Consider the following 16295-nt stretch of genomic DNA (forward strand, 5'->3'; position numbering starts at 1 on the left):
GTCCCTCTTGGGGGGACACTCCCACAGGGCTTAAAACTGGGACTCTCCACCATTTGACCTTAGAACTGAAGAAGCTTCTTGGAAGTCCAAACGCTTTTCTTTCCAAGTGCCTTAGACCACATAATTTCTTCCCATTTCTCTAGTTGAATTTTCCCAAAATGCCAAAGTTTAGGCATAAAAAAGTATTTTTAGTAGTTGAAAAGTATCTGACAGTCAGCAAAGACCTGACACGACACCTGAGAGATGCCGCTGACTTTTCAGTTCATCCATCTACTGCTCACTGAAGCCTCATCAAAAATGGTCTCGGTGGAAGAGTGGCTGTCACGGAAGGATTTTTGAGGATGTGAAACAGCACAAAAAAACTGAGATCAATTATGCGCCATACTGAAACTGGACTGACAATAAGTGGCAGCAGGTCTTATTGAGTCACGAATCCAAAATTGAAATTTTTGGTTGAAATCTCCAGTAAGGAGGAAGCTGGGACAGCAACAGTGAGTGTTTACAGCCATCTTTAAAACACGGTGGAGGCTCTGTCAAGACCCTGAACTGGATAAGCAAAGACGATGGATGCTGTTGGGGTCTTGTCAAACTGATGAAAGTATAAACAGAGAAAAGTACCATCAGAATTTGCTCTCCTATGCAATACCATTTGGAAAGCATCTGATTGGCAACAGCAACAGCATAAAAATGATCCCAAACACACTGCTAATGCAGTAAAAGTATACCTGGATTGGAAAACATACAAACATTGTCAGTCATAGATTGGCTTCCTCAGAGCCCAAACCTCAACATTAGTGAAGCAGTGTGGACTCAGCTTCATATAGAATGGAACAAAAGGCAGCAGCAGCCGAAGCTTGCCTACAAGATTTTAGGCTGTGTTGAAAAATAAAGTTGATCTTACCAAATATAAAATTTGTGAAAACTCAGTTTTTCTTTGTATGCTTTCCATGAATATTTGCACATTTCAGCGAATCACTGCACCATCCCACTTTCCTAGTAAAATATAAAGTAATGAGGAATGACTCAAGACATTTGCACAGTATTGTATTTCTAATTGTTCATTCTGAAAGATCATGGAGGAGAATTAAAGTACTTCATTTGCTTCAAATTATATTTATACTTTGATAAATCCCATCACCAGCCTTTGCCAAGAAGCTTTTTTTTTCATATACTTTGAAAATTAAACAAAGCAGAAGAAAAAAAACTCCCTTCCTTTCTTCCTTCATTTAATTTTGATTTCAGAGTATAATTATCTAATTACCTGATGCTATCCTGATGTTTTAACAGCTGTCCTCTGAATATGAAGGGACCCATTTGGTATAGGATGGATCTTGTCTTTCATACAATTTAAAAGTGATCCTTAATATAAAATCAATCCAAGTAGTGATGCTAAATGTGCTTGCCTATGCAATTGTAGTTCTGTTAGTGGATGTAGTCTGCCACTTATTTTCTTTTCCTCTCTAACAGGAGCTAGTCAAACACACTCAGGATGCTGCTGACAAGAGCAACCTGAAGATCGCTCTTGATGCCATGAAAGTAAGTGCAGTGCTTATGGTAAATGGTACGTAATCATAGTGATTTTAGACTGTTAGCAAAAGTAGGCTGATTCAGCAGATTATTCCAAACGGTCTGTGCCATTCAGCTATCAATACCTATTAAATAAAAATAGGAAGCACACTCACACAGACACACACACGACATGACATGATGGCTTTTCTGACTGAAGAAACAAACAAGAAAAAAAACTACAATACCAACACACATTTATCCATTTAAAGTAAAGGTGTGGAGAATATTGTCATTCACTCTGTCCTCCCATCTAATTCTCAGCACTGAAACATGCACATATTTTAAATGGGTGATTTCCCCAAAATGTAGCACAAAAGACATCATACTATCTTTACAGCATGATTTGTTTTACATGTTTAAATTCCTTCAGACTGAACTTACAAAACATAATATGTGTGTTTTTGTGTCTGTGTGGGTCTGTATTGTCAGGACCTGGCTCAGTACGTCAACGAGGTGAAGAGAGATAATGAGACTCTGAGGGAGATCGACCAGTACCAGAGGTCTATTGAAAACCTGGTAAAATAAAGATTTTTTCAACAATTAGCAGCAGCTGTTAGGATTGACCACGTAAGAGTGTAAAATATCACTGCAACATGTTTTTTCTTTTAGAAGACATTCAGTTTTCGCAAGTGCTTAAAAAGTCCAGCCTTTGTCTAAATTTAATGTAGTCTAAGGGAATCCACCATGAAACAGAATTCAGCTCAAACACGCACAATGATAAAAGATGCCACTATAATATGTACTTAACGGCTAATAATAGAGGTAAAAAGTGTATTTTATGTATCTTTGAGGTCTTAAAAATCCCGCCTAAAACCATATCAGAGATTTAGAGAAAGATAATACCATTTAGAGCTGCAGTGATGACTATCCACAGAAAATGTATTGGGTAATAGCTTACTAAATATTTCAGTCATTCTTCTTAGGTGTGAGATGTGAAGAATTTTTCTTTTTTTTTTGTAGATTTTTCAACTGTGATTAAAAACAGAATCATAATAAATGTCTGATGGGATAATAAAACATTTTAGATAAGAATGATTTAAAAGTAATCTGCATAATTATGGATAATTAATGCAATTTAGCTGCATCCACTGAAACATATTTGTATTATTGTTCAGCATTATTGCTGACATTAAAATGTAAATTATGTTTTTACATTTCTGTAGGTTTCAGTAGTTGAGAGAAGCTGGTCAAAGAAAAAACAGGGAGGCTACAGAGAGTCGTAAAACCCAGCAGCAGAGACAAGAGAGCTTGTCAGATTACAAAGACCCTCATCCTTGTCTTGACCTGATTGCACATGGATGAACTTTAATCAGTGAATCAGGTGGCAGGAATCAACTGATACTAATCAGTTGAATGTCCAAAACTTACCTGATGTCTTATTGTGAATATTATGTGAATATTTATTTGCAGAAGACCAAACAAGTTAATATTTTATGGGGATTTGATTCATATTAGTATACTTTTAGGTACTTTTATGAATATATATTGCATTCCTGAAGTAGATGTTAGGTGTGATTAAAACCTTTTGCTTTCTCAAACTATCTTCATTTATTTTTCTCTTCTTTTTAACTCTTTAAATTCAACTTTCGCTTGGATTCCAGTTGGTAGGTCCCAGTTCTGCATCAAAATGTTGACTTAATCAGATATGATCCTTGTATGTTTTTCAAGCCTTGAGAAAGATGAGCCTTGACATTTTAAGAGTTGCTTGATCTCCAAAGTGTATAGTCTAGTGTGAGAGTAGTCATTTTTACCTCCTTTGTGTTTTGTTTGCAGAATACGCCGCTAGTCACCTACGGCCGGCCAAAGGGAGATGGAGAGGTGCGCATAGTCTCCAGTGTTGACAAGAAGAAACAGGACAGGTTGTTGTACCTCCAAGTTCATTGTTTGGGAAGGAAAATTAGGACTGCAGACAGGAAACACATGCATGTTAAATTCATTTTAATGTAATGGTTTTCAAATTGTGGGAAAAATGTGGAATTTGGAGTGAAAATAAGTTGGTTTCATTTTTGTAAATAAAAAAAAGAAAGAAAGAAGAAATCAGCAATATTGAGTTTACTGACTTGGGGTCATAGGGTTCTTGTTTTGTTGGCAACGACTTACAAAAGTTGTGGGATACAAACACTTTCAGGCATCCAAGAAAACGTCAGACTAAAACTTTGGTATCTGATATATTTACCTTCAGAGTTAAGCCAAATACTGGCGTTAGCTTTCTTAACCTCTAAGGCAAGAAAGTAACAATAATAAAAACAAACCTACTTTGCAACAACTGTACGTGACATATATACTCATGTTAATAATGAAGCAATGTAACACTCTGTCTTCTTATTTCATAGGCACATCTTTTTATTTGATGTGGCAGTCATTGTTTGCAAGCGAAGAGGAGACAACTATGAGATGAAAGACATACTCGACCTCAACTACTTCAAGATCACAAACAACCCCACGCCTGACAGAGAGTGTAAAAAGGTCAGACACGGTGTACTATATTAGTATTTTTCTATGCCATCTTTTATTGTGAAATGGATCTTTATCTGTCTGGAAATTACACTAATGAATACACTAAGGAATGTTGTCATTCAGTTTGGCTGTAGCGTTTATTTGTTTTCTGGCAAACACGGATGTAGAAGCCCGTAAGGTGCATACAGTTTACACACTATGCTATCTTTCGCCTTGTGGGAACATTTGCAGGCCGTATTGTAGTGGAGTGGACTTGTTGATGTCTTGTTGATGTATGCCCACAGATGGTGTCTTCTCACTCTGCTGCTGATTGCTAATGTGAAAGTGACAGCTTGCCAGAATGAAATGGCTCTGTGGTTTTTCTCAAAGAGACTCTATTATCATCCTTATTTACTTTATTGTCTATTTTCTGTTTGACAGTGATTGGTATATTTTAGATAGGATTATTCAATATTTCTGAATTAAAAATCTCATCTGAAACATGCAGTGACATAAACCCCTTAATGATTCTTAACATGGTCGGATACATTTCTACCCTTCATTTTTATCCTGCTTTCAACCTAAAGCTCCATCAATCACATACGACCTTTATTTAATGCTGCACAAAATGACACAGACACATGCGTAAGAATTTCTTTGTTGCAAGACTTGCACCCACAAACTAATATTCAGAGAAAGAGATACTCTGTACCTACCCCCATGAACACACAAGACAGAGATATTAATATCAGGTGAAGGATGTGGGCAATCTTCTGAGGCCATTTAAAGCTACAGCCCATTTAAAGCTACAGCCCATTTTTTGGTAGATTTCATTGAGCGCTGTGACCACTGAGCACCCTCACGGTTATCAATGATTTAACACTCAGAAACTCTCAGGACTTCTCAGAGCCGGCCAGTCACAGACAGGTAAAACCCAACCACTTTTCCTGTTATTAAATATGACACAATCAGCTAAAGCAGATTAGACTTGAAAAAGCCAAGAGGTTTGGGAAATGATTTAAAAAGTCCCTTAATGGACCCATGGGCAAGGCACTTAAACTGAAAGTGCTGCTGTGGAGCTATTTAGTAGCTAGTGGTTGAAAAAAAATGCATTTGAGGATAGCTGGTTAATTGAATATGCTTCTGAAGACAACAAGCAAACAGTTGTCAGTTTAAAATTCGGAAGACGTGGTCAAGATCTGGTAGAGCCGGCTGGTTTTTGGCCTAGAAGTTATGTTCTGAAATTTAGGACTTTCCGAAGCTTTCTGGTTTCTCTAAGGCAGGTTAGAACACTCTGTCTCAATGTTAACACAGCTTAAGTCATTCAGTACTCTCTGTGCAAAGCGCTTGTTAAAATCTTATTGCTGCTGCTCTCTTGATGCACTGATCTGTGAGGCTGGTGGCAGCCATCTTGGCACAAAGACGTCAGTGGAGACTGATAAAAGCGTTATGGCTTTATGTTAGAAGGGTGGTGTCTGCATTTCTTTTTGCCTTGTCATTCTTTGTCTTTTTCTTCTCCACCTTCATCATCTTCTTCTCTTCTGTCACACCAACAATCTGCTTGTCCTCTTGTCACTGCTTCCCTAAACCTTCCTCTGTGGTCTTCCTCTTTTTGTCTGTCTTGTCATGTCATTGTTTGAACTAAAAGAAATGTGTGATTGGCATGATTACAAATTGCAAGGTAGTTCAAAATGATGCTAAATAAAGTTAAACCCAGACTGTATTTTAGATATTTTGAGATTACCATGATTCAGTAAGCCCTTAGTTGTCTTGATCAGATACAAGGCATAAATGCTGGTGATGAGAAAATAGCACCCATTTCTTAATGTGCTTATTTTCTTTAGACATGGCTCGTGTCTGATGGAACAATAAAGGAAGAATTTGGCATTTTGGTGAATGGGTTTATTTCCCCTATACTGCAGTACAGGCACCACTCTTATGTCTGTATGGTAGATATGAAGCTAATCCTGATTGACTTATCACATACACTAGAAGCACTGTGTCTGTAGCACTTCTGGTTGCAGTGGTTAGCACTGTCACTTCACAGCAGGAGGTTTCCTTGCATGTGCAAGCTTGGCAACAGACCACATGAACTGGACAGGCAACTTTGACAGGGGGGGCATTTGGCTCAAGTGACTTTGCTTTTTCATGAAAACAAAAAAATTGCACTTGTACTGGCACTGGCACACACATAACCATACACGCAGTACAATCATAGATAAATGTAGCTATAGTTATAACAGTGCAAACATAGTTGTCTTTGATTGCAGAGGCAAAATAGAAAAAAGAAAAGAGAGACATTTTCTGTAGGTGCAGAAATGGATCAGGGAAATCACCAACGACTGTGAGCACACTGTATCCTCAACACATTTCCAACGTATTTGTAGTTTTTGAGTGAAACAGCTTCACAAGCTGATGAATGACATCTTTTTAGTTTTAAAGCGAGATAAGGGGTAGTTCTCAAAGTCTGACCTGCACATCGTCCTCACTCAGAAGCAATAAACTACTGGGAGCTGAATAGATTGAGCTCACACTGCAGCTTATCAGCAATATGAGTCTTTAGTTTTTCATTGCCATTTTGTATGGGTTTGTGTAACTTACAACTCAAGTGTCACTGGTCTCACTAGAGGGACCCCAAGGACTTTATTGGGCAGGTTTGGACCCCCGAGGTCTGTCAATGTGCAGACGGTGTCACTGTGCCTGCATTGGTTTCTAAAGTACTGTATGAATGTATAGTCAGAGCTATAGTTGCAGCAGATGGCATATAAGTAAAATGAATTGAATTATAGTCTAAATTAAAAAATGAGTGTAGACTAACTGAAGCTAAGGTGGCTGTCTCTCGACTTGAGTTTCATATTTAATAATGTAAAAATTGTCCTGTTTTTTTCATAAGAAAAGAAAAAAGGGCCTATAAACATGTTTTCTCAAAATGCAGCACTATTTTATTATTATCGAATGTGTAACAATATTTTCAGCTTGACAAAAGACCGTGTGGGCGTCTGCATTCCTAACTTAAATACAAACTCACAAACTGGAATATATGATAACTAGTAAAACAACAGCATCGGCATGGAGTTACTCAGTTTCTTGGGTGTATTTTATTTTCCCTAAATGTTTTTATTCAGCTGTTTTAACAGCCAGTAGCTCAGTAGTCATTCTCTGGTATTTCAGACAATGCATCCATCCCAATTACGGAGCACGATGCACTATTTACAGTTAAACGGATAACTACATTGCAGCAACCTGTCATGGTATTGGGGATTTATGACATAGATGAAAAGTTTGTTCTTGCTGTGAAGAAAGATTTTCACCAACCAAACTACTGTGTCCCCCGCCACGGAAAGTTTTGATTCTGTGAGGTAATTATTCCTGTATATATTTAGTCAGTTTAGCCCCACACATAAATGCTCCTGCACCCAAAATGCATCAGAAAAAAACAAAAAAAAAACCCACACCAGTGAATTTGATTATTTCCTTCTTCTTGAACCCCACAGTGGTGCTACGGGTTCTATGTGACACACCAGCAGGGGCACACGGGCTTTGAACTCTTTTTTAAGACCAGAGAGCTGAAGAAGAAGTGGCTGGATCAGTTTGAAATGGCCATGTAAGTATACAGAGACATGAACACCACAGCGGTGACAGTTTGGTAGCCGTGCTGCAGACACGTAATCACACTGGTCTTATGCGTGTGTGTGTGTGTGTGTACGGTGTTTATTTGTCTTTGTTTGCATGTGTGTTATTCCAAGGCCAAAAGAGGTGTTGACTCTTTCATGTGCACTGTTTGATCAGGTCTTAGCTGTTACCAAGCACACACTGCTGACAACAGTAAGATAACACACTCACACACACATATACAGCTGCACGTTAACATAAACTGTTCCAGAGAGCTGCAGAACTACAAAGAAGTCACTCTGCCTCGATGGTTTTTCAAATCAGTGCTTTATGGAGATATATCTTTCATATTATTTTGTAACAGTAGGAAGCTTTTGCGGGCAGATATCCCATCCGCATCCTATTTTATGTTGATTTGGAAGAATACTGTCTTGTTTTGACATCACACTCTGGGGTTGTATATATATTTGAAAACAATATACCCAACTGTATGCCGTGGCCTCTCTAAATACACTTCTCAGTGAAAGTATTCTTGATATGTTTACTGTACCAGCAATGCAAATTGTACAGTACACAATGTGCAGTTTTAGTACTTCTCTGTCCTTCCTTGAACTTAAACTTTATGCAGTGACGTATGAATTTCTACACTTCCGTTACTATTAAGCCCCTGACACACAAAAAACTGAATGTGTAATTTCCAAAATTTAAAAGAAAAGGCTGTATCCATTTTCACCCCAGGTTTAAAACTGTTTTGCCACACGGCAGGGTTTGCACCTGAAAACAGCAACGTGTGCCTCTGTGCATTGAGTAATGACACCAGAAAGGGCCAATTCAAAAAGTGAAAATTGTACCTACCTAAGGGGATGTGGGCTTTTGATGAAGGACTCACTTATGGGAGCACTCAGTCTAAGTGGCCTCTGGATTGCGTGTTTAATACAAAAATGTTTTCGTGTGTTTATTCACGTTCCAGAAAGGCTGCCTATTCCTGCTATTCATGTTTCCACCTCTCATGGTAGAACACATGCAGATCAAAATTAGATTTGTCTGGGCTCATTCAAGTCCTCTTCATTTATTCAGATGTGTGCACTGTAGGTAAAATTGCTTTTATTTCAATCAGCTGAAGGAATAAACTAAAGATTGTTCTTCCCCAACAAAGTTGCTCTGTTTAGTTGATGAAGAAATTATTAAGAATGAATTGTATTTGAGTAAACAGGAAGAAAATTGTTCCCACTACTGAGACGCCCACTCATACAAACGTAGTCCTTACATGTTTTTAGCCATATGAGCAGCATGATTCTAGGGCTGTAGTTTGTGTTTAGAGATAATTAGCAAATATTAGCACCCTCACACGTTAAACTAAAGCTGTTTGTGCATATTCAATGCAGCTCTGGATTTTTTTTAAGCCTACCTGAAAAAGGTGCATGGGAACCATTTTAGGTGGTTTAACCTGTCGACTTCTTCAAGCAAAGTATGTCAGATGTTCAATTTCACAGTAGTGCAGGCAATGTTGTGGTCACAGCATTCAAGTACTGGCCAGTACTTGCCTAAAAAACCAGAATATTTCAGTAATAATGTGGCTGACATGCGCTAGCTTCTACTGTGTGCTACATGTGAGGAAGGACAACTTTGGACGAGCTCTAACCTGATTGTTACGGCATTTTCAGAACACTCATATGTGAAACAGCTTACAATAGAGGTTGTGGTAAACATGAAAGCCGCAAAGCATATGGTAGCATTGTGATCGTAACCATATTCACATGCATGCTTGTTAGCATTAACGTGCTCTGGTTAAGTACAACCATGCAGAGCTGCTAGTTCATTTTAGTGTTTAAGCCACGTTTTGCTCATTTTTCTTTGTCTTAGATCAAATATCCGACCAGAGAAGGCCACCCACAACTCCCACCATTTTAAGATGCACACGTTTGAAAGGATCACTTCCTGCAGCTTCTGTCACCTTTTGCTTAGGTAAGATTAATTGTCAGTGAGCTCTTTTTGTTTTTTTTAAGATGATTATGTTTTGGGGATGAAGTCCAAACACTCGTGTACCTGAAACAGGGTTGCCATGAACTGGAACTACATGAATAGCTCAAAGATGGCAAACCATCATGTGTTATTTCACTGATAGCTCTCTTAAGATAACTTTCACATCTTTTTTCCATTGAAGGCATGAAGGAACACAATGACCCATTATATATTTTGGCTTTCAGTCACTTTTTCTCAGACACGTCTGGGAAAAAGAAGGTTATTTTGAAATGAGCTTAGTTTAATTGTTAGTAGTATTATTTTACCAAGAGCATGATACTGAACTGAATCTCAGTGTTTGACAGAAATCATCAGTTTTAAAGCTGAATGGTACGTCCTGTACCATTCCTCTTATCTTGAGGGTGTTCAGAGCAAATTCTAAATGTCAGTGTGTTTCTTATAAGGGCGCTGTTGTACATGAAATATATTCTGTGTTGTCTCCAGGGGCATCTTTAACCAGGGTTATCTCTGTCTAAAATGTGGCCTGGGGGCTCATAAAGAGTGTCTGGGTCGACTGGGAGTCTGTGGGAGAACAGGTGAGACAAAAACCTCTCAAACCAATTGTTTTGCTCAATCCCACATTTTGGGTGACCCTTGTTTGAGCATCACCATCATGCCACAGTTTTGATTAAAAACACACAAAATATAAAGATCTAAAAGGCAAATATCCATGAAGTCTACTGAGCACATTTATGCTCCTTAGAGAAAGTCCTTTTAACAGTTTGGTCACTCTTTTGAGGTTTTTTCTGGTATAAAACACTCGTACCAGATTTGCAACTGTATAGAAAATTTCTGCTATGAAATTAGTTATGATTATATATATATATTTGGTCCACAACAGAGTATACAGCCATGTGGATTTTCACAGTCATGTGAAAAACCTAAGTACACCTAAACTGTTGCTATAAGAATTAAGAGAGAAAGTAGAAGCCAGTTGCTGCTAATCAAAGGAACTTAATTAACTGATCATCTTTGTCTTAACACAATGCCACAATCTTCTCCTGGAGTGGCAAATTCAAGGTCAAGATCAGACCGTTCAATACACAAGAGAAATTTTGAAAAAACAAACCCAACCCAAAACAGAACACCAAGAGACACATCTCAGAGACACATCACCTTTTTACGATTGGAAAAGACTAAATGAGTATGGCTCCTTTGGGAGAGTTTACAAGAAAAAGCACCTTTTCTCTAAAAAGAACATGGCAGCATGGCTTAGGTTTGTGACTTCTGGAGCGGTATCCTTTGGACAGGCAAGATGAAATGACCAAAATTGGGTCATCCAAGAGGACAATGATCCCCAGAACATGAGTTAATTTCCAAAAGAATGGCTGAATAAGAAATGAAGTTGGCCCAGTCAAAGTCTAGACCTCAACCTGACTGAAATGCACAATCTCAGTGAACTGAAATAATGCTGTGAACAACAGGGAGCCAAAAATCCTCCACAATGACGTGAGATAAAACAGTCATTTAAAGTTATTGCTGCTAAAGGTAGCTCTAAAGGCTACCAATTAATGGGATGTACTTAGTTTTTCACAGGACTGTTAGTCCTCTGAAAAGGTACAGATAGTATTATTTCTCCCTGAAGGAAAATCTAAATTCTGTATTAGTAGCAAAGTAGCAAATAAAGTAGCAAATTACAAATATTTATATTACATATAATGATATATATTACATATATAATTGTTTGCTTCATTTAGTACTTTCTGAATCTTATTCCTATGTCTAGTTTTGGGCCTGTGTCACCATTCTGGTGCTGTAGTTTGAGTTCTTTACTCTCCTTGAATGCACAGGCAACTAAAGCTAGCTGAGGCCTTTGACAAGCCTTCTTAACAGAAGTGCTGTGGTCTTTATGCATTCAGAGGCATGATGAGGGCCAGCAGAGGTTGACAGTTGAGGTTGCATGTCAGAAAGCCACCACACACTCATATTGTATTCCTCTCACTGTAGCTGTTTCTCACCTGACTGCAGAGCCTGTCAAGTTGAGACCCAAGGTAAGACCCGGTCTGTTTCTCTTCTGTGACTTAGACACTTAAGCTAACATAATTATGGAGACAGATGAACTCTAGCGCATGTTCACACCGAGCACAAAAGCACTCTCATCTATGGACAGATATAAGTGAGAAAGGATTTTGTGCCCATGTAAACCATTGATATTCCAGTGAGTTGGTCATACTAGTGAACAGTTTGCACTTGTTAAGTTGATAAAAGATGTTGGTGTACAAATGTCAATTCCCTTTTGAAAACTTTGCTTAAGTGGTAATTTTATTGTTCCTCGTCTTGCTGCAACATTACACTGATTTAAAGACTCTCCTTAATTGAAAGACTTGTACAGAGTGTAGCGCCTACAATTTGAATGAAATACAAGGCAGAGCACTAGCATGTAACAGCTGTCCAATCACAGCAGCTGGTGTATCTCGCCAGTTTAGTCTTTATTGACTATTTAGATGGCAGTCTTTATGTGTCAACTTTGAAACAGAGCCTCAATTAAGAAGTATAGGAGTCCATAGCTAAATCTGTGGCACGTAGCAGCCAACTGTTTATGCAGAAAATCCTCAAAAATATCCTTAAATGGCCAAGTTTCATTCTCTTCCTTCAACTGCAATTGCAGAATAAAGACATTGTGTTCACATAATTCGCGAACAATCGATTGTAGTCATAACAAGGATAACATAATACAATATTTATGTGTTTTACAGTATTTATTTGGTTATTATACTAAAAAGATGAAACTATAACAATTTAATCTCAATTTCTGTCTTTAACTTTTCGTATTGTTTAACTAACCACCTTAAAAATAGAACACTCACAGAATGATGTATTAAGAATGTGACTCACTGTGCAGGTCAGGCTGATCCTACACGGGGAGTAAGAAACCTCTACCTCTATATTTATCAATCTTTTCCTTCCTCCATATTTCTTTCTTCCTTTCTTGGTTTCATGCTGTTTTCTCTCTCTTGCATCTTGCTTTCTCTTTCCATTCACAGGACAACACAACACCGGCGGACCCAGGTCAGTATGGCTTGACCACTTTTGTGAACCTGCTAAGGGCTTTACGTGGTACCTCTTAAGCTTCTTTCATCTCACTTCTGTAGCAAAACAGAAACGCAGACAGGATGAAAAGGAGATGGTTAGTCACAGGCCAGAGTGAGTTTTGTAACCGATAGAGGGTGGTTTAAAGCTAACCCTTCAATGCTGTGATTCGTTTTTGATCACATATTACTCAACTGAAATGCTTCTTTTTTTGGCCACAAAAAAATCCTCAAGATTCTTCCTTAGAAATGCACTTCTGCACAAATACACAAATCTCTTTTGCTCACATGCATGCAGTGTTTAAAGGGAGGTAATGAACAGCAACAGTTTCCTCTTGACAAATATACTTAAGCTAGAATAACCAATGAATAATAGAATGCAGAAGAAATCCTTAACCAGACCACAGAAACCTCTTTCTCACTTCATGCCGTGATGCTTAAACTCTAGACGGCACCGAGATGAATTGGTGTGGGTGGAATCATTATGAGAACCATGGCAGGAGAAATGTCGGCAGAAAAACACTTCCAGCAGTCTATATGCCTCAGCCTCAACTGCTGAGCTGTGCCTTTGTGATAAATCAATTTCCATAAGGGCCTTTATGAGAAAGACATCTGTGCTTATTGTTCTTATTAAAAACATGAATGTGAGATATTCCATTCATCTGAGGTCACAGCCAGCTAATAGTTTCCCCAGGCTGGTTTGCAAGGCAGTTGTGGCTGGAAGGGAGATGCGTCTGAGAAGTCTAGATGTGTGAGTCAGGAGAGAGTAAGTGGCTGTGTCTTTTAAGTTGGCAGGGGTATTTAGTCTTAGCCTTAGCCCCGTGCTCATGGCTGTATTTGTCTGCCATGCTGTGGAAAGATTGGTACTGAGCCATTCAGGAATCAAAGAGATGAATTTCCTGCAATGGCAAATTGTTGCTTTTGAGAATAGTGACACTATGATGGTTTAGGCTGTTATCGGAATTGACAGAATCCACTGTCATCAATTGTGCAGTTATGTACCTGTTACACATCAGGTTAGAGAATGTGCTTAAACCTTCAGGGTAAGAAGAATACAGGGAATTTATTTTGGGCACGTAAGTAGTGGTGAAAGTGGATAAAATGATGGAATGGGTGGTTCACTTGAATTTCCAAAAAAAGGTATATTTTCTCAGATATTTCACTGCGTAGCCCAGGTCTGCTTGTTGAGCAATCAACCAAAAGCACCTTTTTCATGAAATTTCTCGGTCATGTAGCTGCACTATTTATATCCCTTAAATAAAATGAATCATCACAATGTATTAGTTCTCTATGTTGCTCAAAAATGTCACACATAAATGTTTCTAATTTTGAGTGTTAATGTCTTTACGCTCCCTGTCTGCTAGGTTTGCCCAGGATGGTTGTGATCAGAGACTACAGTGGCATCCCCTCTTCCCAGTGTGGGCCCCCACTGAGTATTCACGTGGGGGATATCATTGAACTGATGTTTGCCGACTTGCACAGCTCTTGGTGGCAGGTGCGTGTCACTCAGCTCAACCTTGTTTTATCTCAACATCTGTGACTCTATGAAAAAAGTAACATGTTATGGCTGACTAGGTTTGGTATGGTGCACGCAATGTCTTTGCACTGTCATGACTTTGAATCTGTGCTGTATGTTACATCTTCCTTTAATGCTGGATGACTCCGTTAGGTGACAGAAAAGCTTTCAAAAATGTAGATTAATGTGGTGACTTCAACAATTTATCTCCCTTTGGCCGCCGTTTGCTATAAATCACTAATTGCATTGTTGTTGTTCATCACATCGGCTGTCCTATCAGGTGAGCCGCAAATGTGACAGTATGATGAGGTCAGCTCCAATTAAAAATATCAGCTGAAGATTTGTATGAGCTCCACTGGACCCCTGTTACATTATAAACGGGGTATTTGGCTGTTCTTTCACTCTTTAGATTGAATTAGAGCCTACATCAGATGATCTAACCAATTAGTGGCTCCACTTGATTAATTGACTGCCACGGCGAAACAATAAAACAGCATACAGCTCAGGCTCTGGAGGACGTTCTAATGGTGGTGTGCAACCTCGGGGACCGGCACATTAACAACCATCTCACGAGGTCAGCCAGCGGTTGAGAGCATTTGACCTTTTCTATTTTTGAAGGGATGGCGATTTATCTGGGGTCTTCCGGCAGCCTCCTTAGCTTTTTCTCACTCTGCTTTATTTTGGTGCTAAAGCCTCATCCTTCTCCTCTGGTACAGGTCCAATTGTACTGCAGTCTTTGCCAACAGCGCAGCTGGAAGTAGGCAGTTAGCCCGATTTCCTGTGCTTCATGCTTCTCTCTGTTGTGACAGAGCACATAGTGGAGGGTGAGGACATGAATGCCATGCGACTTCATGTAAGCTGATAGAGCAACGACCAGAATGTCATGCCACAGACCTGATGGCACTGCATTGTTTGCTACCATGGTAACCCTGCATGTTGGAAGGGGATAATCACAGGAATTATGTGATAAAACACATTTGTGTATTCCTGAGCTCTGCATAATGATAATGTAAATAGCTTAACTAAAAGCTATCCTGTTGACTTTATAATCAACAGTGGAGCAGTAGAGCAGTATTTGATAAGCGGATTCCTGTTATGTTTGCATCATTTTTTCCAGTGGTGTAAATATGAAGCTGGTTTCCACACGTGCACTGACACAGAATTTTTTAAAGCACTCTATGAAAGCAGGGAGAAGTGGCTACACAAGCAGTTTCCAGGTTTATCAACACCCGCCTTATTGTAATCAACCTTATTGTAATACCACTGTACAAGTTTTCAAGTGGTGTGAATGCATGTTTCAAGTTTATCATCTATCAGGACTGTGTAGATTCACAGGCATCCTGGTATTGGCAGCCTTCAGAAATTGAAAAGAAAGAAACTGGACTTCTCTAGGTTTTTTTTTTTGCCTCTTATCCAAGAGGTTTCCTCAAAACAACTGAAGGAGAGTCCCAGGTTAAAAACCCCTAGTGGGAGTTGGAGGTGGTTCTGAGGTTCTGAGGTGTGTTCTGTGAGCCAAGGTGTGAAAAAAGGCATGAGTCATTCCTGTCACCGGGGCTGACAGGTGAAACCACTGTAAGACATTATCCCACTCCAACATCACATGAGCTATTGAGGTCACCTTAGGCATAGTGTGAATAGGGGTTGACGTGCTTGGGAAGGGATCTCAGAACTGGGTTGCAGGTGGTTGATAGTTGGTGTCGTAAGCCATCACCTGTGTTCAATGCTGATCATTCACAGTGGATGTAGATGGCCTTTTTTACTGTTCTTTCAACCCATCTGCCATCTTTGTCCATCTTTACTCTGAGGTCACCTCTCTGCCACCTGAACTACGGCCACCCTAGCTGAAGTTTGTCCTGTTGAGGTGGCTTTCTTATGTTGTGCCATGCATTTATGCAGTCCCTGTTTGGTTTCTGCTATGTAGACGTCCAAACACTCCTCACTGCACTCAGCTCATACACTGTTTTTTACCCTGTGTTTGGGCGTTCTGTCCTTGGGATGAACCAGTTTATGTCTGAGGCTGTTGCTAGGTCATAAAAATGCACCGTATTGTCACACTTGGAGAAAATTCTTTCTCTGACAAGCCTGCTACATAAGGCAGAGCAGATGAAATT

General features: G+C 39.2%; 1 protein-coding gene across 2 annotated transcripts in view; it reads left to right on the plus strand.

Annotated features, from left to right (window-relative positions):
- The window catches only part of LOC134616811 (guanine nucleotide exchange factor VAV3-like), a 51662-nt gene that overhangs the window by 18462 nt on the left and 16905 nt on the right, over nucleotides 1-16295 (plus strand). For both annotated transcript variants that reach the window (XM_063461824.1, XM_063461825.1), the window contains exons 11-20: nucleotides 1468-1536; nucleotides 1999-2085; nucleotides 3343-3428; nucleotides 3903-4035; nucleotides 7500-7609; nucleotides 9481-9582; nucleotides 10084-10175; nucleotides 11587-11630; nucleotides 12624-12648; nucleotides 14033-14163. In XM_063461824.1, the coding sequence (XP_063317894.1) occupies nucleotides 1468-1536; nucleotides 1999-2085; nucleotides 3343-3428; nucleotides 3903-4035; nucleotides 7500-7609; nucleotides 9481-9582; nucleotides 10084-10175; nucleotides 11587-11630; nucleotides 12624-12648; nucleotides 14033-14163 (879 nt within the window). The remainder of the gene's footprint in view (nucleotides 1-1467; nucleotides 1537-1998; nucleotides 2086-3342; nucleotides 3429-3902; nucleotides 4036-7499; nucleotides 7610-9480; nucleotides 9583-10083; nucleotides 10176-11586; nucleotides 11631-12623; nucleotides 12649-14032; nucleotides 14164-16295) is intronic.

Source organism: Pelmatolapia mariae, linkage group LG18 (assembly GCF_036321145.2).
Source record: "Pelmatolapia mariae isolate MD_Pm_ZW linkage group LG18, Pm_UMD_F_2, whole genome shotgun sequence".
Classification (NCBI taxonomy): Eukaryota; Metazoa; Chordata; class Actinopteri; order Cichliformes; family Cichlidae; genus Pelmatolapia; species Pelmatolapia mariae.